General features: G+C 36.7%; 2 protein-coding genes across 2 annotated transcripts in view; one reads left to right on the plus strand and one right to left on the minus strand.

Annotated features, from left to right (window-relative positions):
* Positions 1 to 11,569, minus strand: part of rabep1 (rabaptin, RAB GTPase binding effector protein 1) — a 32,640-nt gene extending 21,071 nt beyond the window's left edge. Inside the window, exons 1-6 of the mRNA XM_042499216.2 lie at positions 11,429 to 11,569; positions 4,894 to 5,022; positions 4,463 to 4,666; positions 3,246 to 3,406; positions 2,204 to 2,323; positions 523 to 658 (exon numbers count right to left, since the gene is read on the minus strand). Of these exons, the coding sequence (XP_042355150.1) occupies positions 523 to 658; positions 2,204 to 2,323; positions 3,246 to 3,406; positions 4,463 to 4,666; positions 4,894 to 5,022; positions 11,429 to 11,474 (796 nt within the window). The 5' untranslated portion in view covers positions 11,475 to 11,569. The remainder of the gene's footprint in view (positions 1 to 522; positions 659 to 2,203; positions 2,324 to 3,245; positions 3,407 to 4,462; positions 4,667 to 4,893; positions 5,023 to 11,428) is intronic.
* A 1,493-nt stretch (positions 11,570 to 13,062) lies between these two features.
* Positions 13,063 to 22,715, plus strand: scimp (SLP adaptor and CSK interacting membrane protein). Its single transcript, XM_042499759.2, has 5 exons — positions 13,063 to 13,212; positions 14,249 to 14,367; positions 16,851 to 16,902; positions 18,617 to 18,693; positions 20,851 to 22,715. Exons 1-5 carry the CDS (start codon positions 13,139 to 13,141, stop codon positions 21,291 to 21,293), a joined length of 765 nt encoding a protein of 254 aa, XP_042355693.2. The 5' UTR covers positions 13,063 to 13,138; the 3' UTR covers positions 21,294 to 22,715.
* Positions 22,716 to 27,560: the final 4,845 nt, after the last annotated feature.

Genomic DNA, 27,560 nt, shown 5'->3' on the forward strand with positions numbered 1-27,560 from the left:
TGTGTAAAAGGGACAGCCAGTAGGAAGTAACAGGGGTGACACTTTGAGTTAGCAGCTAACTCAAAGTAGAACAACAGCAGCTGAAAATGTCCACAAATCGGCGAGACAATGACGTCCAGGAGCTCCTTTCCCTCAGAGCAGAGAACGTAAACAACTGCCACATAACGCACCGGTAAATGATTTTTATTGCCGCGTTATGCTGTTGTTTTTCTTTAGGTAAGGTTGCCAACACGAATGTTATATGTCCCACTAGAGGCTGATGCTGATGTGCTAGATGTTAAACCTTCTCCTCAAATCAGCTTGTACATTTCTTGTATTCATCCAAAAGATTTTAAACTTGGGGCGGCCTCTAGCTCAGTGCAGCAGCACAGGTTCGATTCCAACCTGCAGCCCTTTGCTAGGTGTCATCCCCATTCTCTCTCCCCCTTTCCTGTCACACTCTAGCTGCACTGTAATACAGGCAAAAACAATAATCTAAAAAGAAAGAAACTTCCAGTCTTTAAGATAAGAATAACTTAGTACCATCATGTAGCTCTTTCCGTAGTTTCTCTGCATCTTCCTGCAGGACAGACTTCTGAGTGTTCAACACTGCGACATACATCTCCAGGTCAGTACGACACGACTTCTCCGCCTCGAGAACATGATTAAGCTCTTTCACCTGTAAAAGGAAAGAAACGTAATATTTGCTTCACGCTTAAAATTGATTTTAGAAACCTCTCTATCACCATTTACTGTAACGGTTTTGTGGTGAGCGGCTTATCCTCTGTAGTGAAAAGAGGAAGATAAACTTTTGAATGTAAATGCTACATTATTATCTTTTTTGTGGTGAACAGTTGCTCATTTACACACCGAGCAGACACAAAGAAATAATATTCACTCTCCTTTCAGCTTTAATTTCAACTCCATCGACTGCTGAGTAAAATATTTGACTCTTTAGTTGCTGAATGCTCAACTTTCTTCAACAGCTTGTCGCCAGCAGTGGAGGAAGTTTTAAGATACTTTACTTATGTAAAAGTACTGATACCACACTTTAAAAAATACATGTATATCTCCTGCATTGATAATATTACTTAAATACAAGTATAATCAGGAACTGTTTTTAATGCATTCATGTATTGGAGTAAAAAGTGACTGTCTGTGTCTGTCGGCTGTTACATGCTGTGCGCGTGGTGCACTACGTCTTTATCAGACCCTTTTCTCTAAAGAAAGCTGTCTGCTGCTGCGGCTGAAACGTGGTTGATAAGACAGAATAGAGTGAACCAAAACAGTAAAGTCGTGGGTCCTAAAACCAAAATAATGAGCTGCAGTGAAACAGCATAGTCTTTTGATAAGTGACTGTGGTTTTGTCACTTCAGTGCAAATGACCCTTTTCACGTACACAGTCCTATGACCTATCGTCAATATAAAATTATTGATTAATGCATATATTAGAATGGACAGTAAGGACAGGCCACAAAATGATAATGCACCAAATCTACCTTGTGAATATCTAACACCTTGCATGTTTGAAGGGTGGCTTTTAAAAATGTTAAAGAGGACAAAGAGGTTGATAAACTGATATTAATTTCTGTTCAAATGGATTCCAAATGTAAGTTTTACAGAGGCAAAAAAATATCAAAACAATAAAAGCTGTCCTCTGTCTGTACATTCACAGTGCACTCACCAAAATATATTTAACATTGCACTGCATCGTTACTGACGAGCAAAGCCACAACTACTTTTAGCTATGGGAACAACTTTATTAACAACTTACAGTTGCATTAGAAGTTTATTTTGTTGTGAAATAAAATCCAAACTTCTTTATGAATGTATAGCTCATCAAAACACAGTGAACATACTAATACTAATAATATACTAATAACTATACTATACTAATAACTAATACTGCACTGCAACACAAAAAATTTAAATAAAATTTAAATAAAGCAACAAAAAAAGACAAACATTTTGCAAATGTGCATCTTTGTGATGCATGAGATTGTGTATCTTTCACATTTCACAAACATTTTACATACCGTGCACTGAGGGAAGGTTCATAAAAATGTGAAGTGACAGAAAGGCTTTCTACTTGTAATATTGAACCACTTTAAATTAAATTTTCTGAGAAAAGAGCAGCTGCCGTGCCCGGTCAATATCATGCCCAGTTAACATCATCTTCACCTCTCATTTTCCCAGCCGAAACATCGATTTAGTGCTGACTAACCTTAGATGCCTCCAGCTCCTTCACCCTGTCCTCGGCTGTAGTCAGCTTCGCTTTCAGCGCTGCGATCTCATGCTCCATGGGCATCACAACCGAACGCAGCTTCTCTGCATCCTCCTGCGCCTTTAAAGGGTTTTTACAAATCACTTATTAAACATAGAAAACATATGTGCAGCTAAACAACAAGTTATAGTTTGTAACATTTGCAAATGTAAAAGTATTATTCAATCCAGAAAAAACTCAAAGAGACAAAACTTCAAGAGTATCTTAAAAGAATAATTAACCCCAAAACAATATAGATTGTATACAGTAGCTACTTCTTAGGGATTTTTTTTTTCAATAAATCATGATTCTCTCTTGAAAGATTAAGTCTTTATGCATAAAAAGTCAGCAATCAGAAATTCCAAACCCAGTTCTTTATATTATAATTGCCTGTAAAAAATAAAAATCCAAACACAACCTTTTGTGCTAAATTAATGGTTAAAAAAGAATTTCCTGGTTTATCCTCCCATTTGGAAATTTGTTGTGCACATGCAACAATAACAGGACACTTGGATGATGCTGCAGAGGAATTTTCAGAAAGTTTTCTGGATGTTTCATAACCTTTTTGCCGTCATTCATTTGTATAATTTAGTTTTTTTGTGCAAAAACTGTATAATAGTTTTGTGTTATATCCAGATAATACTTTATATAATACTTTTACTTGAAGACGAGTAGAATTCCCTTTTGTTTGGATGGAAAAATTCTCAAACTAATAAAAATGTTTCTGTACAAATGTTAAATAAAAAATTCAAAATGAAGCATATAAAAGAACTGTGTTGTTACATGCAAAAACATAGTGGAAAATAAAATCCATAATTCTGTGTTTCTGTCTTGATTAATCAGTTATCTCTTGGTTTCCTTCAGATATGTGAAAAAAATTATTGGAGTGTTCATGTTCTGTTAAACATTAAAATGTAATATACTGCAGATATAAAGGTTAAAAATTAAAATACACATACAGCGCAGTGGTACTTCCTACAATAAAACAGAAAACGAAGCCTACTTTTTTCATTTCGTCCTCCAGGTTCTCCTCCTCTTGGCCCTCAGTGAGACGGCGTCTCAGCTCACCCAGTTCCCTCTCCACTGCCTCCCGGTACTGGTTCCACTGGGCACGCTCCTGCTCCAGACGCTGGTGGAACTGGACCTCATACTCACACACAGTTTCTGGGTCAGACGACAGAGAGGAAGCATACAATGAAACAGAGAACATATAATATGTAGTGTTTTTATAGTAAAACATTGGGCTCTTTCTATTTAATCTTCTTTATTTGAAGGTATTTTCAGTTTTCCTTGAATATTCCCCTCAGAGAGACATGTAGACACTTGCAGTGTATCAGCTATGGGCAATACAATTAATTGTATTTTCTTAATTTGTGTAACTCAGGTATAGACTTGCTTTGAAAGACTAACATGGCAAAAAAATCCACCACAGCTTCCTCAGGATCTTCAAATCCGCAAATCTGGGTAAAAATCCTCCTCCACCATTTCTGAAAAAAAATATTACTTGCACCCTGACTGCCTCCCATTTAGGTCAAACTTTGCTTTTGATGTTGTTTCTTTTTGGGGGTCATAACATGTATGTCAAAGCATTTGTTCTTTACTTATGTGGTGGTGCAGCTCTCCACTGACAGGTAGCTTAATATTTTCTCTTTTGTTTTGTTTTTTGGAGTCTACTGACAACATTTTATTCTGCTAATGTAATTAGTTATCGGGTTGAAACAAGCACTTCACGACAAGTTTGTGCAGTAACAAGAGTTTGGTGAATCCAATTTCAAGCAAACCAAACAGAATAAATGTTTTGGTAGTTTAGGAAAAAATACGAAAATGTTGCTGTTTTGTCTGTTTTTGTTGGTTCTTCCAGTATTTTATAGTCTTGTCACTGGCCCTTGATTTTTAATTAGTAACACGAAGACAGCATTTTGCGTATCTTTTTTTTGGCTGTTTTAATCAACAGCCAAAACAATGTATATTAAAACATTTTGGTCACAGGTCTGGAAAACAGTCTTAATAATTTGATAACTTCAGCAGGAATTTTATGATGGTGGGAAGCCTAATAAATGTTATTTATACCACAAAGTCGACTTAAAGTGTACTTTGAACAGTCTAATTTTGTTGACATTTCCCCGGCACGATTACAATATTTCACATATTCAAAAACAATATGTTTTTGTTCATTGATGTCCCACATGATAGATACATATGACAGCAGCTCAGTTTTACCTTTCATGATGGCCTGCAGCGAGGCCACCTCCTCCTGCCACTGGCTGCGGACCTGGTCGATGGCCTCCTGCTTGGTGTTTTCTGACACGGTAGCCACCGCTTTGATGGTCTCGATCTCAGCTCGAGCCTGAGACAGCTGGGCCTGGACGGAGCTTAGCTCAACCTGGGCGCCCTCCAGCACCAGGTTCTGTCTCTTCAGCTCCTCTGTGAAGGGACAAGATGGATCAAAGTGAGAAAACGTGCAAAAACAGAAAAAAAGGGAAGCAGGAGAAGCAGGAAAGGCATTCAAAGGAGCCAAAAACAGAGTGTGATGAGGAAGAGACAAAGAAAAAGGTGCACATTACTCGTGTTACTGGCCAGCTTTACATGTGTATTATAAGTAGTTCAGAGCGTCAAATTCCAGTGAGCGTGCACCGTTACGGTATCCTCACCTTCCTTGGACAGGTAGAGCTCTTTGAACTTGGCCCGCTTCTGGTTGAACTCGGCCTCCAGCTGCTGCTTGAGTTTGATGAACTCGGCCCTCTCCTGCTCCAGAGCGGCCACTCGCTGCTGGAGCACCTCTGGGTGACGGAGAAGAATGCAAAACAACACAAAAGGCTGTATTTAATAATCTATACATGACATAGAGCTAAAAACAGAACCTCCAAAGTAAACACAAGTGTGTAAATTCAACACTTCAGTTGCAAACTAGCACAAGTAGGGACAATCAAACAGGTGCAAAATAGCTCTACATACACAATCAGTGAAATCTATTATCAAGAAAATAATCAACTGTTTCTATAGACAATTACCTATTGCAATTGTCCTATGTAAATATTTTGGGGTATTAGATTGATTTTATTAACAAAATAAAACATTTGAGGATGTAAGCTTGGGTTCTTGGAAATTACTCCATGCATTTTTTAGCTATTCACTAACAAATGAACACTTTATAAAGAAAATAATTTATCAATAATGGAAATATGCAGCTTGCAGCATTTTATGCAGGCTACTTGATAAAAATACTATCTTCTTACAAAAAATGGTTAATTCCAGTTTAGTGAGTCGTCTAAAATGGACAACAGCTGGACAGTATATCCATCCTCAGCAGTAATGTTTCCATTTCCGGGTTATTTTTCATTCACTATATCAACACTGAGACATTAGATTAAATATTATCTAATATCATTATGTTGTGATATATAGCTTCTATATATTGTATTTTACTGTTTTTGAGTGAAGTGAAATTATTTTATATAATTATCTTTACTTGACATTACATCACTGCATCCCAAGATTTTCAGACTTTGACCCCTTAAAAATCAAGCTATGTCCTTACATTTTTTCCTTTCAGTATTTTAATTTGCTAGACTAATATCTAGAGGTGTGTGGGAATAAAATGTTCAGTAATTACCAAGGACCCAAGGATGGAATTAAGTTTACAAAAAACATAATTCTGTGATGCAAATATGAGCATTTTATGTGTGCCTCTGCTGTTAATCATCTCCAAAGCCCCGGCAGATCTGGGAACCACAAAAGGTAGCGACCAGGTGCCAATCCGTATGCAGCAGGCATCTGAGAGACACAGCGCCAAAAAACACAAATACAGCGAGGCAAAACGCCAAATCAGATTCAATCTTGGCTTTTACTTTTTACTGCATTTTACTCATACCTTTGAAAATGACAATATCTATCAACATTTTCACTTTACTTCCATTATTAGATCAGCAATCATTGAATCATTATAGACCCAGATTGATGTATCATTACATCCCTGACAGTTAAACATAAATAAAACAAAACAAACAGGTGTAAAGTAAGAGGACACCCTAACAGACAGATACAAAACAATAAAGAAAATGAATAAATAAATATCAGATGAATAAAAGCACACTATGGTAACAATTCCATAGCTACCTTAAAGGTAGGATTAGTTAACTCTTTGTTGTTCTTAGAGTTAAAATCTTTAACTTTCACTTGGGGCTACAACTAACTATTATAGTCAATGCTGATTAATCTGTCAATTGTTTTTTTTGATTAATATAGCGAGGCAAACGTCATTTGGTCTATAAAGTGTCAGCAACCGGTGATGACGGTGTTTCCTAAAGTCCAAAATGATGTCCTCAAATGTCTTGTTTTGTCCACTACCCACAAATATCCAGTTAACTGTCATCAAGGGGTAAAGAAAGCAGGAAAGTTTTCCGATGATACTGCATTTCTGTCACTCCTGCAGAGCTCGGAGACAGACCATGGTTGTGCCTTTCCTGCTTTTGTTGATTGGTGTGATGCTAACTTCCTTGACTTGAATGTGTCAAAAATGAAGGAACTTATCATTGATTTCAGGAAAAATAATGATAAGCCTGAAGCTAGCCCTATACATGGTAAAGAGGTTGAGACTGTTGACACTTTTAAGTACCTGGGGACCCTGTTCAATTTCTCACTTAAGTTTGATGCAAACACGAGTCGATCATCAGACGTGGACAACAAAGGATGCATCTACTGCGAAAACTAAATTTCTTTAATGTCTGCAACACAATTTTAAGCATTTTTTAATCAATCATTTATCGAAAGTCTCAACTTAAGACTTAACTTATTCTTTCATCTGTTGGTTTAACAGGTTGTGTGTGAGGGACAGAAACAGTCTGAACAGTGTTATCATTAAAGTCTGCTCCAGGATTATAGGAGTCCAGCAGAGAGACCTTATGAATTATAAGTCAATCTGATCATGTTCTATCAAATGAATTCACTTTAATGCGCTCAGGCCGGCGCTACAAAACACCCCTTACAAAAACAAATTGGTACTCTAAGTCCTTTATTCCTTCTGCTATCAGACTGCTAAATGTAGTATTCTTTTTGAATGACTGTTTTATTTTCTACTTGCATGGTTGGTTTATCACTGGGCCTCTTTCTTCACATGGCTGGCAAGCCCAAACATACATACTTTTTTCTTTTTCTAAAATTATTTATTTCTTTAACTGATTCTGCCCAGCCGTTGTGTGGGTCAGTATGCTCAAGACCATACAAGGTACCAGTGTGTATCTTGCCCATGTACTGATCTCTCTGATGTACTACTACTACTACTACTGCTTAGTATTGCGTGTTGTTGTCTGTCAGTTTGTGTCTGGCCTTATCCCTGTTGGGATAAATAAAGTTGTTTGAAATGGAAAATATTGACATTTACATTGGAATCAGATTTTTTTATTACTTTTATTCTAAAAAAAAAAATAATCAGATTGCTTGATTATTAAATTAGTTGCTAATTAATGTAATTGTTGACAACTAATAGATCCATTGCAGCTCTACTTATAATATTGTTTAACACTGCAAAAAGAAAAGCTTCCAATAATACCTGTCATCTTGTAACCATCAATTATCATAAAGTAGACGAGCAGATTCTCTGTTAAGTCCATACTTTTTTGATTTTAAACATCATTCTTCACTTTCAGGACCATCCAAGCATACGAAAGTTAATCAAGCCACACAAAATCATTTGTACTTATCAATACATGTCAGGTGACCTATTGGCCTTCTTCCCAAACCAATACTCCAAAGTCTAAACTGATGAACTAAAGTCTCCCAAACTGACTTGAAGTCACAAGTCAGTTTTTCCTACATCCAGCACATCCTATATATTTCTTTTCTTATTCAAAACCGCCGGACCGAGAAGCGAGAGAGACAATGATACCCTCAAACACAGCCAGACGAATGGAAAGATTTTCTAGCACAAGGCAGCAGAGCGGTTCTGCACAACGATGATCATGTGATAGCTGAGCAAACTCGAAAGGAGAAATTCCATCAGCACATAAGCTGAACAGATATTCACGTGTATTGTTGGTGAACGTTATGTAAAGCCCTTTTATACACTAACACAGGCATGTTTAGCTTCTATTCTTTAAAGTAATGGCTACCCAATCAAACTTTTGTCACACTGTCTCGGTATGACAAACTTTGACATTCAGTTTAGGAATGACAGAGATCACATGACTCACCATTCAAACAAAGTCAGTAATTAACCAACAGACAATCAACACCAGTTCAACTAAGGTGCAAATATAAATAAAGATCCACCATCTTACTCCACTTTATAACATCTGAAATCAGTATGCTGAAGCTTATTTACCCTTAGAGTTGCATTTCTTTTACTTGTGATGCTTTCAGACTCTTTCAGAAGTATTTGAACCTTTGAACCTTAAGCAAATTGGTGCAATTTCTTTTAAAAACACGTGAAAAGGCAATGAGCAACTTCATAATGAATGTTTCACAAAGTGCAAGAAATTTGTAGATTATACAAACTTTTTTTTTTCAAAAGCTAGAAAAAAAAAAGAAAATCCTGGGAACAAAGTCTAGGGGGGAAAAACACAAAAAGGGGGAAAACTATTTGTCTAACTATCATGATTACATATTAAAAAATGTTACAAATGTATTATAAATTTAAATTTAAGCACTTTTTTCCAGATTATTTTTAAATTTTTATTTGATTTGATTTGTTTTATTTATTTATTTTACTAATTTTAACTTAATTTTCTTGTTTTGTTTTTCTTTTTTAACATAATTTATTGCTAATTTGGGGGGATTTCTTCTTTCATTCCTAATTGCCTTCTTCTCATGTTTTTGAAGGAAATCAAACCAATTTGCTCAAGTCTTAAAGGTTTAACAATGAACAACAATGGAGATAAAAGCATATTTTAAAAGACCTTTTGATATATTTTGAGAACATTACATATAGGATCAATGTAGAAATTTAGGTTATTGTTTTTATTGCTGACTGACAGTAGATCAAGACCTGACTTTACCTCTGAACATTTAATGTGCAATAAAAAAAGAAGTATGCAAAAGTGCATGCTATAAATCTGACACCCAATGCATTATTACCCAATAAAAAAGACCAATGTTTTATTGTTTTATGCTTCATTTTACACTGTTCACACAGCATATATTGATGCAGTTGACAGACAGTTGTCTTAAAAGCAACTCATGCCTCAAACCTTCAGAGCATTTTATAGTGAATCTTTGAGGATCAATAAAGCATCCTCATAACCTGTACTACTCTAAAACCATTACAATATGCTACCTTTTCAAATATTGATTCAGATGACCATAAATCCATAAATGTTTAATTTCAGGAGTCATGATAGCTGATTGCTGAGCATGTTGGGAGTCTTTAGGTCAGTCAAGGTTTTCACATTGTACTAAATCACGCACTGACACACTAATGATCAAATGGAGAAACTATACATGGCATGAAAATGTTTTGCAACCGCTTAAAATAACAATGGATGGCTGCCAGAGGGTGTTCTCTAATGCTTGCAGCAGTCATGCAAAGGCTACCACAGTAAATCACATTATGTTGTGGTTCTCTTGTGCTTACACGGCAGTGAAATTGCAGGATGAAAATTTTAGTCCCAAATGATGCATATGAAAAGATTTTTGGGGCTGTAGCATTGAATTTAAAGCTAGGCATTGCTCTGCCAAGAGATCTCTGTGAACAGAATAATAATTATAATATATCTTAGATATCCTACAATTATGTTTACAGCGACCAAAACTTACGTGTTGATATGAACTTTATTTATGGGTACAACTTGTAGCACTGACTGATAAACAGGAATTGTTACCTGGTTGGTGTATACAAAAAAAATCCAGCATTGGAGAAGCAGGCAGGAATCTGACACAGAAGCTAAGCAATGTACTGTTGTGGATGGGAGTCAGCAATAAAACATATTATAGCCACCTGAAAAAAGTCACATCTAAAACAACCAATATCAGTTTCCCCAATTTCCCACCAGCTTTGTATAAAAACAGTGTGGGGATTATGTGCAAGTGAACTAGGGGTCAACAGATCGTTGACTTGGCCAATCATCGAGGCTGATATTTGGCATTTTGCCGCTTATCTGTATTGGTTTTACTTTAATGATCGCCACTAAATTGATAAATGAAAAAGTGTGGTTATTACGCTCAACCAACACTGGGAAGACAGTTTGCATAAATGCAAAGAAAGTGTCAGCGTGGGAGGAACTTTTCATCTATTTTTATTCATGCCTTTTTTTTTTTTTTTTAAATTTACAATGACCTTCATAGGAAACTTGCTGTATATGATGTTGAAAAGTTCAGTTTTGATTAAACATTTGCTAAATATATTTTAACAAAGTTTTGTGATGGAATTTATTATATTCCGAATTCTACATTTTTACTGTAAATGCATATCAGTTGCAAATATCGGTTATCGGTCACATTAAATACTACTATTTATTATTTAATATCAGTATTGGTATCGGCCCTCAAAAAGTAAGCTAAATTTTTTTTAGATGGCTACATTAGGTCTTGTCGCTGACCCCATCCACAGCAGTGCATTGCTTTGTCAGACTTCAGCCTAGGGCATATTGACTACCATTTACTGTAGGTGAGACATTTACTATGGTGAAGTACCTCATACAATACCACTTTAAAAAATGTTAACTACTCCTTTAAAGCTGCAGCATAGATTTCCTGCAGGACCCCAGGATGGACCCCGAGCCCCTGTTTAACAACCAGAGGAGGAAACCTCCTGCTCGATCATCCTCCTGTATTATGAGTATGCAGGCCACATTGTCATGGACTGATATAATCCATATGATCCACATTACAGATTGACAGGCCAGGCTAACAGAGGCTAGTGCCGACCTTTAGATCAATATAGTCAGACTAGCATGAGCTAAAAGCTAACCAGCTAAGTTGTGAGAGAAAACAACGTTAGCTTGGTTATGATAGGATGTAATAACAGATAGCTCTTATGTAGAAATATTAAACCGCAAATTAGTTCAAGTCGATACCCCTAAATGCACAAACTACGCAGTGTTAATGTTCAATATAAGCCAGTGACAGCCAGTGACACGTCGCCCTGATGATGCTAACGAGCTAATGTTGTCAAGGATGCAGCGGGCCGCTGGCTTCGCAGCTGCCAGCCCTCAACACTCTCACCACAAAACCCCACAAACACAACAAATTTACCGTCATGTTGGGACGACAGAGGGGGTCCCGAGGCCTGCTCGGCCATGGTTTCCTGAGAGGGGCTTGAGGCAATTACCGGGGCAGTGGGATAAGCGCTAGGAGTGTCCAAGAAAACAGGCTAACATCACAACTAGTGTTAAGCTAGCGAGAGGAGAAAAGCGCGTTTTCCGGTTAAACTTTCAAATTAAAAATTGAACGTCACTGCTCAACTACGCTCGTTTAAGTCTTAGCATGTTTGGATATAGTAACAGAGAGTATAAGAAATTATTAAACTGCAATAGCTATGTAGATTCAATACTAAATCAATATAGCCGCGTCTTTATAATATTTTTGTACAATTTACATTCTTGTGCTTTTATTTTTATAGTACAATGCCAGTTTCCTGTTTACTAAATTCAGCTAGCTTGTAAAATTCCGGCGTGACCTTTCAACATAAAAGTAATTTCTATAGTTTTTTTTCTTTTCTCCAATTACAATCAAGTTCCACATTCAAATTTAAATTTTGTGTTAGTTATTAAACTAACTTAGTTTTGACACAGCAAGAGTTAATAAAACTGATTTAAAAAGGCAGCCGCACAAAACCTTATTTAATCCATAAATGTGTTAAAAACCAATGTCACATGAAGCCAATTTAAGAGGAACTGAAAATATAAAGAGACTCGGAAATGGGTGCAATGCTCTCACAAGACATTGACATCACTGGCTCTGCTTAATGAAAAATTGATGCATAAAACATAGGTTGAACATCTTGACATCACAGAGAGATCGCATGAGGAATAGTTCAAAAACATTTATGTCCTAATTTATGTCCTTTTTCCCCGTTACAGGGGTTCTTTTTGGGGAGTTTTTCCTTGGGTGACGTGAGGGTCTAAGGGCAGAGGGATGTCGTACACTGTAAAGCCCTCTGAGGCAAACCATGTTTTGTGATAATGGGCTATATAAATAAAACTGACTTGACTTGACTTGACTAACATTGATTTACACATTTGGTATGCTTGTTTGACTCTTTCTTACTTACGCTGACACACACACACACACACACACACACACACACACACAAACAAACAACAGCATTATTTCACATATTACCAAAAGTGTAGTAAAATAAGATCAATCTAATTTTGAATGTGACAAAGATGATCCAGTGTCACGATATGATGTTTTATGGTCTGACGTAATCTTCAGCTTTTGGAAAAAAATCTGCACACAGGAAGTGACAAATCAAGATACTGATACAGAGAAAGGTTTTTAAATAGAAGTCTGCTCTCTTTCCCACAAAAACTGGACTCACCAGCGAGAGGAGATCTTTTCACTCTCCTGTGTCCTTGATATATTTTAGTTTTAAAATAGTATTAATACTTTATAAAATAAACCTCTTGTGTAAAATGATATATAATATATAAAAATATATTAAAGTGATGTAAACAACACCGTTTACAGTAAAATGGTATTTTATCACTGTGGTCTCTCATTCTCTCAGCTGTCCACTGAGCTGACACACACACACACACACACACACACACACACACACACACACACACACACACACACACACACACACACACACACACACTCATGCTGGTAGTCACTGGAGCATGGTAGAGGTGGGGGAGAGGATAGTGCAGCCTTCAGTTTCTTTGGTTAACTAAGGAAATTAGGAACTGTCATGCAAATACAACACAGAATGAAAACTGTCACATCTTCGTTTCCATGATTATCATCCATTTACAGAGACTTTCCACTGACTGTCACCATAAACCTGAAGACAGCTGTTCTCTAAAAAGGTATGGCACATCCTTAGAGTTTGAAAAGAGGAAGTTTCTGCATGTTAGAATTACATTTTGGACTGAGATGAACCCTAAAGATCATCAAATTAAATTAAAGTATCAAATTAATCATAATAAACATCACTGTATTGTTATTTCAGATAAGTGAATTAAGGAGAAATATGTATAAAAAGTGAAGATTAAAATAATTTTAGACTTTTGTGCATCTATGGGAGTAATTAGTTTGTTTATTATGCAATCAAAAAAGCAAAACTTTCCACACTCCAGTCAAAAAATCGATTCAAAAGCAAAACTTTGAAAATTGCAAACAAAAACTATATTTGTGAGCAAAACTTTACGCACTGCAATCAATTTTTAAAAAAAATTGTAATTAAACTTAAATTTGTGATTATCTCAAAGCTTTAATTTGCCAATAAAAACGTGCTGTTTGCCAGTCAAAAACCCTTGCTTGCAGTTCAAAAAGTTTTGTTTGCCATTCAAAAGGTTTGCTTTGTGTTGTGAAAAAATATCATAATATCCAGCCAGACTTTATTCTGAGTCAGCAGTATTTGCCAGACTCGTGTTTTTGTTGGAAATTGTCAGGAAGCTGCTGCAAAAGGAGGATATGAGGCGGGCAGATAAACCAAAGAAAAAAACATTACCATCATTCTGTTCAAAGAGATAAGGGAACATAAATATGTCTTTCTGGCTGAAATGAGCAATTCATTAGAAAACTGTCCTTCCCTTTCAAGTTCATGTCAAATAAAAGCACAGATACCTCAGCTGAACAAAGGCGTTCACCTTTTTGGTGGACTTCTTCACAAGAAAAAGTCCCCAGAGTTTTCTGGGGATGCTATACGGATGCTACTGTAAACACCAAAATAACCTTATGACTTAGTCAACACACAAAAAGGGGAAGTGGTGAATGGTTCTCTTTCCGATCTGCAGCTCTGCATACTGAAAAGCAGCAGCACAGATGTCTTCTCACAGCATTTCATAGCTTTAATGTGATTTTTTTTTTCCCTCTTAAATCCTCTTTTGTTGTGTCGAGCAGAGTCCCCATGGATCTTTTACGCACCTACAGGTGGTTATGGGTGATCATTGCGATTATTTTTATATGTGGCATCATCAGCCTCATCTTCATTTTCATCAACAAGTGCATATCAAGACAAGGTAGGTTGAATTTCTGCTCGCAAACATCTGTCAGAAACTTACAGGATGTGGAATTATTTGCATATTAAAAAGAAAGTTTACTTCTTTTTTTCCTATTTTGACACACACACTTCTTATTTATCTTTTATTATTTTAAAAAATTACTTGCAACAAATACAATTTGATTATCTTAAGGAAAGCCAATTGGAAAAACATTACTTAATGAATGTTTAATACACTTTTTAACATTTAATCCATATGTGGAAATAACATTTACTGAAAAATTGTAAAATTTGGAATCAATTCTAGGCTAATAAAACCCTGGCACTGCACCTCACTGCAGTTTCTCGTGTGCGTTACCTTACCCCATTATGGTATTTTATTTAATGTAACCTTTAACATTTAAAAATTTGTTTAGCACAGTCAGAAGAAAATTCCAGGTATCATTTAAATCAAGCTAAAAAAACAAACAAAAATGTAAGGTACAAAATGTGCAATACTAGTACAACAAAAACAGAATACTCAAAAGTAACGGGTGTAGGTTTTGTTTCAACATTGGGGGTGACACACAAAATGGGGGATTGGGGGTCCTCTGCTATAAAGTTTTAAGCATCAAACACTTTCTTTTCTTCATCCTGGAAACTTTTTATGCATTAATTTGTGCCTTTTCTGCAACAATTTGAGGTTGAAACATCTTTTCAATTCTAGTTAAGGTCCTCTGGTTGTTTCATGTTATTACTGAGTAGACAAATGCACATGTGAGGGGAACGTGTCCCCCGTGTCTTCCCCCATATCTACACCTACAGCACTGCTTTTCCTGTGGTACACATTTAATGGTCAGACACCTTTAAATCAGAATCAGAAACGTTTTTAAAACCAAGTTAGTCTGCACATAAAAAGAATTTGTCTTGGTGATTTATTGCATAAACAAACACAGTTGCAAAAGTCAAAAGACAGAAAATAAAATAAAAAAGAAAATTGTTTAAAAGAGTCATTCATTATTAAAATTAGTACTGTTGGTACTTAAAGTATATTTTAATGCTAATATTGTCTTACTTAGACTGTAGAAATATTTTGGATGCAAGGCTTTTATTGTTGTATTGTATTTCCACACTGTATAAGCTACTTTTAATTAAGTTAAAGATCTAAGTATTCTTCCAGTATATTTACGATGGGATATGATATGAAACTAAACTATATTATATTGTATTATATTATAATACACTACATTACATTACATTATATTCCACTAGATTATCAGCATTACTGATTCATTATTATAAGTCATTTTAACTAAAACTGTCAATTAATGCAGGTAAATAAAAATATTAAATATATTAAAAATAAGTTGCATAAAACGGAAATACTTGCGTAAATGTACAATCAAGCCTCCATGGTCAGAGAATTTTATTTAAAGCTTTACAGTAAAGAGAAGTAAGCATTTGATATATTTTCATTTTCAGTATTGTTAACGACCTGTTTTTTTCTGTTTGTTTTCCTGGCCAACTGAAAACAGATATACTGTATTACCACATTTCAAGAGCCAGAACAGGAAGAGAAACCAAACTCAAAAACACACTGACATTATAGCTGTGAAAGTATTACTCGGTGGGGCTCATTGCAAAGCAGAAGAAAAACTATTATAATTGTATGAATTGCTATTATTAGTGGTGCCCTCTGGATTTGATTAGCTTAGATGAAACTTTAATGATCCCTGTGGGAAAACTGGGCTGCAGCTGCAGAGAGAGGGGCTCACTGATGGTTTATTATGGATAGAGCAAATAAAGGGAGCAAAATATAACACAATCAGATGTAAGAGCACATGTGGAGATAAAAGAACATATGAAAACATGAATACGTACATAAATTTAGACACAGATTTAATGTGCCAATGTTTATTGTTTGAGTTTCTCATGATTATGTCCTACTTAAAGCTGAGAGTAAATAAAGAATCTTGTTATATGGTCTTGAAAAATTCTGTTGCGTTTATTTGTGTCCTCATTTGTAACATAATCCTGCTCACACACCAAAATAATAACCCTCTGCTTGTTTAACCCATTAAAACCTAGGCAGGTTGGCTTGATTATTATTATTATTATTATTATTATTTTCAAAAACATAGGGGGAAGGCATTGAGCAACTAAAGAAAAAAATGACCCAGAAATGAGAAAGACATTAATTTTTAAAAAGTAAAAGAAAATTACCAAAAAATATAATAATAATAATAATAATAATAATAATAATAATAATTTTAAAAAATGGACATGTTATTTCAATATAATGTGTGTGTGAAAAAAATTAAAATATATGACTATGATAATTATAAATTTATTCCGGACATTTTCCCCAGCCTTTTTTTCATTTTCTAAACCTACTTTTTCCTCAATTTGCAAGGCATTTCTAGCAAAGTTGGTCATATCCTTTTTCCTGTTTTTTGGAAAAAAATTTTAAGACTTTCTTTTTCCTGTAGCTTGAATTTAACTGCATTTTCTCTTTTTCCACAGGAAAACACAGAATCTCACAGCTTCACGGAAGATCTTCTATCCTCACTGTCAAGTAAAAAATAAATGAACACCAGATATTTCTTACATTTAATACTGAATACATTAATTGTTGAGAGCTTGACTTCAGTGTTAAAAAGACAGAAGGCTACACATTTATGCTGCGCTCACATGGAGTCCAGCCATGGACGGATTATGAAATAAACGGCCCCTGGGCACATATGCAAGAGGCCCCACCACCTTCTCCTACATAGGAGCAACACATACAAACATCTTGGTGGTTTTGCCTCTTTTTGTTCATTTTGTGTCTCTTTGTAGTTAATTTGTATCCGTTTGTGATTGTTTTGCCCACAAAAATCCCCCAGCTGACATCACCGTTAGCAGCTGACATCACCATGTGACTCCATGTGAACGCAGCTTTAGAGCTTCAGTGTGAAGGATTTAGGGGCATCTATTGGCAGAAATCGTATATAAAACTCATAACTATGTTTTCATGAGTTAATCGTCACCTGAAAATAAGAATCATGAACTTAGAATGAGCTGTTCATATCTACATACAGAGCGGGTCCTCTTCATTGGAGTAGCTCAGAACAGACAAATGAAACACTGGCCGTAGGGTCATTTGCATTTTTGCATGTTCATATTTTCACACCAGCCACTGCATTTCTCCGAAAAACAAAAATCTTCACAAAAAACAAAAAAACCTCACAGCTACGTGCCAATAATTCTACACAGTGGAGATTTAAGGAAACATATTTACTTCCTTAAAAAGCTGCAGAAGACTGAGACCAAACTTATATCTGTTAAATATGAAGTGTTTTGAATTAGCTTAGCATAAAGACTGTAAACAAGAACAGCTTGCATGACTCTATCCAAAGTAAAAAAAAATCAAATAAATCCTCCAACATCTCTGAAGCAAATTAAAAGATTAAACAACCAAGATATATTCTATTTGGAGGTACTGATAGGCAGCAATTAGAGAGACCCAAGTTAGGTTTCCCTCCGTTTCAGTCTTTATGCTAAGCCAAGTAAACTAGGCGCTGGCTTTACCTTCAAATTTAAGGGACTTTTTGTTATTTAAGAGTTGGGAGAGGGCGGTGTAAAATGGGGGAGGCACATCACATTTTTAAGCACTAGGGAAAGACTTAATATTGGATTTGCTTTCTTCGCTTTCTTCTACGTGTCTTACTAAAGAGTTTTCCAAAAATAAACCGTTTGCACTAACCATATCCTAGAAAAAAAACATTAAATTCTGCACGACAGTATTGAAAAATCAAGGCTTCTTTAACTCCAGAATAATTTTTCAAAAATTTTAAATGTTTCACATTTAACTTATCATCAAAAGCTTAATTTTTTAGATATAATAAGAGCTGATATTACTGACATTATTCTGGCTGCAGCTGCCGATGTTGTTACGGTTTATTTGGGAAATACATGCACATGTTGCTATTATGACGGCTGTGTGCGTGTTTATTTATGGTGGAGGGAGGGTCATGCATTTTCCCCCCGGTGACTCAGGGAGGCTCAAGGAAAAATATTTTGCTCCCTGGGAGGATCAAACTAAAAAAAACAAAGTCACACTCCTGCCACCCATCCTCCTCTGATAAGTAACTAACAGTCCCCAATGAACAAATATGAAAGTGGTAACAATCTTCTTGTTTAACTCTTAGCCAGAAAGCATATTTCCCAAAATGTGGAACTGTTCCTTTAGGTGATATTTCCACTCAACAAAATATACAGTTCAATGTTTTTTCTTCTTGACTTCACAGAAGCAACAACTACCAGGAAACAAGTTTTAGAGCCGTCACTCCACCTTTACCTCCTCGGACACAGTTTCTCACAGCAGGCAAGTCCCAACTTTTCCCCTCGAAATCCCCCTTCCTCTCCTAAACCACACATTCTCCATCACTTTCACCACATTCTCACAAGAGCCGAGTACAAAACCTCACCCCATCTGCCATTTGAAAACAACCCAAAATCTAAAAGGACAAAAAAAGCATTATATTCGTGGTTTTACACAAGTTTGTCTTGACAAGCCAAACAAACATCATGTGACCGCTGATGACAGTAAAATTAGACAACATAAAGGGTAGTGAAAACCTCAGAAACTGGACTCAGAGCCAACAGTGAACCACATTTTACAATCCAAGATGGAGTTTCTGAACCAAAGTTCATCCATGCATCATCAAAATCAGACTGAGTGAGACGCTTGGATGACGGTCATTGTTCATTTCAGTCTTAAGTCTAAGAGCACTCGAAACGTCACTTATTTTGCAGAGTGAAGTCCTTTAGGGGGGGCTTTTTGGTGTGCGGATCTCTACCTTTTTTTACAGTTCAATTCAGACCAAATTGTTTTTTTGTTTTTTTTTTTATTTTGCACACAGTGATGGGTTCATTTCAATAAAGCAACTCCAACTTTACTACAAACTGTGGCAGGATACATAGCAGCTTTGAGAGTTTTAGGAATTTTATACATTTTAATTGTTTGTTTTCTGTAAAAACACATTTAAACTACAACTTTTTAAACAGTTAAAGCCTAGACGCTTTTAATGTTCAATATTTTGGCAGGCTAAATGGAGCAAAAGTGATTATAATCAGGTTGCAGGTAAGTAGGGACAGTTATCAGTTCTGGGATGGAGCAGAGTTCAGGGGTCGAGCAGAGCTCATAGATAGAGTTCACAGGTGATAGTTTAGAGTTCGAATGGGGAAACTGTGAACGTGGAGCAGACTGGCAGGTGAATGTATCAGGTAAGTTGCAGAAACACTAACAGCAGGGAGTTTGTGGGAAAAGCAGGGACTCCAGAGAGGGGCAGGCAGGGCTCGTGCTCGAGGAGGAAGCAGAGTCGACATCAGGCAGGCAGGAAGCAGAGCAGATGAATCCAGTAGGAGCAGGCAGCGGGATCAACGAGGACAGGCAGGGAATCTCTCTCAACGGTGCTGAAGCAGTAGAACACTGCACAGCCACAGGCAGACGAGAACCAGAAATTGCACAGGCAAAACTTGTGGTTGGAGACAGAAGGCTGTTAGGTTTACAGGGGCAGGTACGAGGAGAGGTGGTCAGAGGCGAGCCGAGTCGAAACCAGGAAAACAGACTGAGAGTGAGTGCTGGGAGGTAGGGCATGGAAGCGAAGACAATCTGGCAAAGAGTAAGTGGAGTGAGGCTGCTGCGTAAATACTGGCTTGATTGGAGATGAGGAGCAGCTGGGAGCACCAGGTGGAGGTGATGAGGCTGATGAGGGAGATTGGACAGATGGAGAGAGAGGTGGCGGTGGAGTAAGTGAAAGAAAATCCCATAGCAGCAGGAGCGAGGCAGAGCAGACTGTGACATTATTATTTTATCAAAAGTTTCTGTTTTTGTAAGCATACAGTATTTCCCAATATGTTGAGCACACACACATCCATAATTAGTTTAGCTCATTGCTTTAATAACTGCCAAAATGACAATTAATGCATAGTGCATTCCGTATACTAATGGTGCCTGTAGTATGATATTGAGATATATATATTTTTTGTGTTGTTTATTCCTACACAAAATGCTTTAAAAAAATAAAAAATAGTGTAGGAGTAAGTACGTAATATAAAGTCCAAAGGTCTGGTCCAGGGAATGTGGCTAAAATCTTTTTTAAGAATCTGATTAGAAAAAACCGTTGGGGTGACGCTACCTCGCCAGCTAGCGAGTGTGCTTCATATAAAGTCCTTTGTAGAGGTCCAGGTGTGATCCCATCCTGCGGCACTTTGCTGCGTTTCATTCCCATCCTCTCGCCCCCTTTCCTGTCAGTCTCAAATTAATCAGTAATAAGGCAAAAGCCCAGAAAAAACATCTTTAAAAGTAAAAGAAAGTATTTACTTTTATGTAATCAAATATATTTTAAGTGTATGTTTCGATCCAATTCACATGAAAGGATGGAAAGTAATCAAATTGTCATCACATTGTCAACTACTGCTGCAATCTATGACCAAACCACTACAGTGGTATGTTGTATAACTAAAATGTATGTTTCAGCTGCCCAAAGCTATGAGAACCTGGCTGAGGACTACCAGCAGTGCACACCGGACTATGAGCAGGACAAGGGTGACTATGTGCAGGGTGTGCCAGACTATGAGCAGAGCACGCACGACTACGAGCAGAACACGCACGACTACGAGCAGAGCACGCACGACGACGAGCAAAGCACACACGACTACGAGCAGAGCACACACGACTACGAGCAGAGCATGCCCGACGACGAGCAGAGCACACACGACTACGAGCAGAGCACGCCCGACTACGAGCAGGACATTGCCGAGCAGTCTGACTATGTGAACGTGGACGATGAGGAGGTGTGTCTCCCTCCTCCACCACCACCATGCAATGATCCAGCTCCAGGAGCAAATGACTCTGACTATGATGACATCGGAGGTGAGGATGAAAACCAGGGAGACGAGGACTACGACGACGTGGGTTAAGACGAGGAGAAAACAGAGATTATTGTAAAGAAAAAGATTTTGATTTTTCTCATCTGGATCCAGCTGAGCAGACAGATCGGAACAACTTTACCCTACCACAGATTGCTTTTCAACCGTTTGTATTTTTTTTATAATATTCATGAAAAAGAAAATAACATTTGAAGTATCTGTATTTTATGTACATACTGAAGCACAAAGAACAGAACTGCAGAGGCCAAAATCTGCAGGTAGTATTGAGACAACAAGGGCAGATGGTTTGGATTCTACTCATATAACCTTTTGCTAATTTATTTTTTATAGGCTACAAGAGGTTGAACTGAGCATACAGCCAGTAGTTATTTGACATATGTCGCATATTTTTGATACTTGTTGATTATTATAATCATATAATATAAAGAATATCTGTGGCTAACTGATCAAACAGTGGAGCTCCTTTTGTGTTTCTGATTTAAAACCTAATATTTTAATCTACATTTGGATTTTTTGTTAACTACCATTTAAAGGAATAGTTTGACAATTTTTGCACTATTATGAGCAAAGCAAAACTTTGTTTTTGCACAATGAATACCCCCTGGGAGCTTGAGAAGTTAAAGGGCTGTCTAATAGATGCCCCCTTTGGTCTGCTTTGGCAAAACACCTGATGCATTTGGAAAATTCCCTCCTGTAAATGTTCTGCTAGTGATTGAGTTCTGCACATCTGCACAAACAGACCGGTTTTACTCTTCAGAGACACTTTTCTTCCCAGCGCCATGGCACAAAGTGGCACTGCTGTTAAAGTGAAGGTTATAATTTAATGTGTCAAGATGACTTAGCTTTGCAGCATTCACTGTTTATTCACAAGATCACACATCATCAGAAACTATCCACAGTACTCTCCTGGCTTTTTTTCTACCTCTTGTAACAGTTTCCAGCCACGACAAGTCAAAAATGCCTGCTGTGAAAAAGGTCTGTTATTTTTTTCATAAAAACATCTTTCAAAACCAGACCACAAAACATGTCAGTGCTTAAAAACACAATTTCTTAATATAATATATTACCCCAAAATGCTTAATATACACTCTCCTGTCGGGTGTAATTTGTCCCACATGATTGTCCCTCTGACTTGTTCTTTCAGCCTCTTGTTCCATTTAGTTGTTAAAATTTCCCAGAAGATTATGTTAATTTTCCTGGATGTTCTCAAGTTCATTTAAATCAGAGTTGTTTCTGCATTAAAGATATTAAAGCTATTAAATTATGCATAAAGGGTATTGTAATCTTACATTGTCATAAGGGAAAACACTGCCCTATTAGATTTGGGCTTGCACTGTTACATCAGTTTTGAAGAGTCTCAGAGTATTAAATTGGTCGTGTTAAAACAAAAATGATTCATGTGCAGTTGTGGGAGAATTCAGACCCTTTACTTAAGTAAAAGTACTAATACTACACTGCGAAAATACTCAATTATAAGTCCCGCCAGACTTGAAGAGAGCTTGAGAGTCTTTAAAATGATGATTCACATATTCTGAGAACGGAAGGGTGAGTTTGCAAAACTTGACAACATAAACCTTATTGGAACACATTGATTGGTTAGAAAGTTATACTTTCTGTTCACGTCTGACCAATCCACGACCCATTTCCAGTATTCATAAAAACAGAACAAGCGGCTAGTCCTCTGAAACCAGAGTTTACACATCTCACCGTAGGAACTGCAGACACAGTCAGCAGAAGTGGTGATGTGGGTCTCCTGCTGCCAAACGTGCAGCGAAAAACCCAAACATGAGTTCATTTCCTGACTGCTCAGAAGTCTAAAGTGCTGTCAAAGGCAGTTACAGTCAAAGTGTGGGGCTTTTCTAATAACATGATATCAGTGGTGAGAGAAGCACTCAGATCCTATTTAATAAGTAAAAGTATCAGATCTGCAATATAAACATATTCTATTCTCCCTTCTGCAGAAAAATATGGCCCTGTTACTGATACATTATTCATTGTTAATACTGATGCATCAGTGTGTAAGTAGTATTTTATTTGTAAGATGAAGTAGGGTTAGTTTATCTTTATATATATATATATATATATATATATATATATACACAACTCCCGATAAGTGGAAGAAATTGGATGTATGGATGGATATATATACAGTATATATATGAAGTTAAGGTTAAGTGATTCTCAACCTAAGGGATGGGCCCCCTCTAAAGGGTCACAAGATATATGTGATAGGTCTTGAGATGATTCATGAGGTGAAAAAGAAGTAAGTCATTGATAAAAGATTTCAGTTTATACCTAGAAAAGTGCAATCTCCACCAGGTGGCCACCCAAGCTGATAAGAGCCAATCTAGGCAATTTGAGCCTAGATTGAAATTGCCCCATCCAGCTTCCTTACAGTCAAAACAGTAGTGAAGATAACAAAAAAATGGGGATTTATTAATCCTGCCTACCTTTAGTGAATTATAACATATTGGGTAAATGAGACCAAACTCTTTTATGGAGTTCAGTTTTTGAACCACATCGAAGGCCAACGATTATGAATCACCACAACCATAAGGGGTCCTTGAGCATATGATTACAAATGTGTACACAAAATATGAGGCTGATCTGTCCAGTAGTTTGTGAGATTAACCAAACACATGATCCCCTCAAGGCAGATAAATAATAAGTCATCAGCAAGAGGTTTCAGTCAACTACACTTACAAAATGCTAATGAATAATTAATTAAAGTTTTTAATAATTGTCTGCACTCTGCAGTTGTAAATGTTAGTTATTTATGAATTTCGGTTGAGATGCTCTCATGAATTAAAGGGCTGAAACAACACAACAAGTGAAATGCTGGAGGGGGATTCTTCCAAAAACACTCTTATGCTTATGAATGATCTATAAACAACCAGTAGCATCCTAATTAACATTAATAAATTATTAAATAATGCCTTTAAACCCTTAACCCATATTGATTTTTTGGGCTTTTCCTTAAGATTTGCTTTTTTTTTTGTTAAGTATTGCATAATCGTACCTCTTTGGGTTAACTCATAGACGTCAGAAATTAGCATTTTATTTTTTGTAAGGTGTCAAAAAGGCTGATAACCGCTGTTTTAATCTTTAACACTGTATTTTTTAAGTTAACCATATAGTTTTAAGTTAACCTAATCTAAAAAGTAACAAGAAATCAGAGATCTCAAATAGTTGAGTAAAGAGTACAATATCTCAGTTTGAAATGTAGTGGAGTAGAGTATAAGGTTGTATAATATGGAAATATTGAAGGACAAGTACCTTAAAATTGTACTTGGGTGCAGTCTTTGAGTAAATCTATGCATAAAATAGGCCGATGCCGTCTAAAGTTTCAGTTTGACTTCGGTGTCCATCATACATCATTTTCTTTTGACACAGGTTGTCTTAGGGGCCCCCTGGTGGCAGCAGGGCCCCCAGCAGCCTCTCAGCTTGTACATGTCTCAGGCCACCATGCTGAGTCCAAATTTTGGATTGAATATGGGGCAAAAATCTACAAAAATAAATCTGGACTCTGTTTATGAATAGGCACCCTAAGCCAATAGTTTGGTGACCTACATACATTTATTAATCCCTCGCACCACATAATAACATCCTGTCAGTCATCAGTCGATGCATCACTTTGCTCTGAGAAGTTTGATAGATATCACTGGGTTTGGATGCCTCAGTTTAGGGTTTAGTGAGCTAATGACACAAAGAGACAGTACAGGACAAGAACCCCCCCCCCCCAAAAAAGGAAATGAAAGTCTTAGAAATTTGGAAACAAATCAAGCCAAACACATGATTAAAGATCAATGGTGATAAATGTGACCACAAATAATTTTTGTGTTAATTTCTACTTTCAACGTTCAGCTCATCTTAGCATTTATACTCAGTGTATAAACATTTAATGTATGGTTTATAACATACTATAATATGGCTGAAAGCTTTTAAGTAAAACATTTTCCAACTTCTCCAAAGAAGATATGTTTTTGTTAATATTACTGCGTCATTGTATTGTTATATAGTCCCTGTTTATAGAAAATATTAGAAGATGAGTTGTTTTTGTTGACAAATGCATTAATGAAAACTTACAATTACAATCTCCTTATAAAAAGGGTTCTTACAAAGAGTAACTGTGGTGTGTTAATGAATGGCTCCCAGCCTCTGAAATTTAACTGATGAAAATCTGTTCTTTGAGATGGAGACTTTAATTTTGAAAAATCTAAAATGAAAGTTAACCTTAGGTTAAAAGTGCTAACTTGAAACAGAGAAAAGGGACAGTTTTTCAATTTGTGGAAAAAAGAAACTCATTAGCATGACCTACAGCAACTAAAAATATAAAGAGACAATATAATTAGAAAATAGAAACTTAAGAGTAATACTCCCTAGATAAAATATTTTTTAAATGATTCAAATCTGCCTTGTGTGCCAATTTGTGCCACATATAAATGACTTTACTGAAACAATTAAAGCAACAAATAAAACATGTAGGCTATAGCACAATGTCATAAATAGTTCATCTTTTTATATAGCCTATCTATCATCCTGTCGCACCTTGTTTTTGTGCTCCTGAATTCTCCCTCTGGGACTCAATAAAGGCTTACCTTATCTTACATGATCTTATTGTAGACTACTTCCTCCCATTTAATAAAAATATGTTAATAGCATAGCTTTTGTTTGCATAATGTGCACTTTTCTTTTTTAATGTGTAAAACTCTGTGAGCTACATGTTGTTATTGTTATTATTCAGAAACAGAGTCAGTTTTATTAGGCTACTGTAGACTATAATAATACTCTGTGTGTGCCCCGTTACTCATCATGCTCTACCAGAAAAAAACGGATTGAGTGTCATGTGTAAAAGCGCGATAAAAGCGCTACACTAGGGGGCACTTGCAAACACATACACATTTACTACAGCAGCCATTACTATAAACAGCACTGGTGCACAAAAAGGAAGTCAAAGTGCATCTGCAAGCTGGTAACAAAGTTTGAGATACAATATCTGCACCAGTGAAGCAGACCACTCTGTAATACTCTAAATAAAACCACAAAATACAATAAACACAGCAGCAGCATTATAATACCAGCAACAATGCAACAGCAGCACAATAATAACTGATACATATTCCTACCTTTATGGGGTTTTCTTCCTGGTTTTCTGGCACAGAAGTCCTTAGCGAGGCTGGTAAAATCCAGTTTGCGCAGAATATTACTTTCAATGGACAACAAAGGCAGGTGATTCAGTCTGTATGGCCCACTGTTGATCTCAGTCTATTTTTTAAATAAGTCCCAGTTATGAAAAACCAGTCGCGGTGCAGTTTAATCCTCATGGATCCGCGCTGTAGGCGGGATTTTCGGCCTCTTGTTGTGCAGTCTCTGCAGCAACAGGTGCCGCCATCATGGAGGCATTCCTATCATCATGGCTAATTCCTGCGGTCTTGGCTGCACAAGATACTGGTGTTTCGGGTGGTTAAAGAGTCCTCTGTCTCCGTCTCGTTGCCTGAGGAGACGGTGAGGCATGGTCGCAGCCAGCTTCACCGGTGTCTTTGTCATGGCTGGAGCTAGCTGCAGCATTAGCTCCCGCTATGGCGGTTTCAACCATGCCGACGTTAGTCCTGCTGAGGATCTTCCTGTCAGTCTTGACTACATGAAGATTCAGCAGCCTTAAAATATATCAGTCAATTTAGGAATTTTAATCTTTGTCACGCAGTTCATATAGCCCTTGTGCGTTTTGTTTTTGTGCTCCACTGTCGTATTTTGTCCGACATTTTGCTGCTGTGTCAGGTGAAAACAAAGCTGACCCTTGAACCTGGTCACGTGACGGGGCCAGCTACTGATTGGGTAGATGTGGCCCAGACAGGTGCTTGTGTTTGGGGTTTTTTATATTTCCTATGGGGTCAGTGTTTTCTTTTTTCTCTCTGAAGTAAATTTAAATAATTAAAAATAGTCCGGCCAATCTGGGGCCCTTGCACACAGCCTGTGCATTAATTTACGTCAGGCGGCATCCCTACCTTTTTATTAACATTTCTATATTTTAATTCAGTGGTTGACCGAGCTCAGTCCTTTTAGTTACATTTTTCGATGACTTTCATTGGTGCTTAAACTTTACTGTTGTTTGGGATTGCTTTTAATCAAATTTAGTAGTGTGCTGCTATGGTGATATGTCCGTCTATTGTATTTTAATATTAATAATAATAATAATAAACTTTATTACAGACTCAATGGTCCAGATAAGAGCAAGCCAATACATACAAAAGATATAAAAGACACATAGAAGTACCATACACAACATATTCACAATGC

The sequence above is a fragment of the Plectropomus leopardus genome, chromosome 15 (assembly GCF_026936395.1).
Source record: "Plectropomus leopardus strain MGB_pleo_1.0 chromosome 15, ASM2693639v1, whole genome shotgun sequence".
Lineage (NCBI taxonomy): Eukaryota > Metazoa > Chordata > Actinopteri > Perciformes > Serranidae > Plectropomus > Plectropomus leopardus.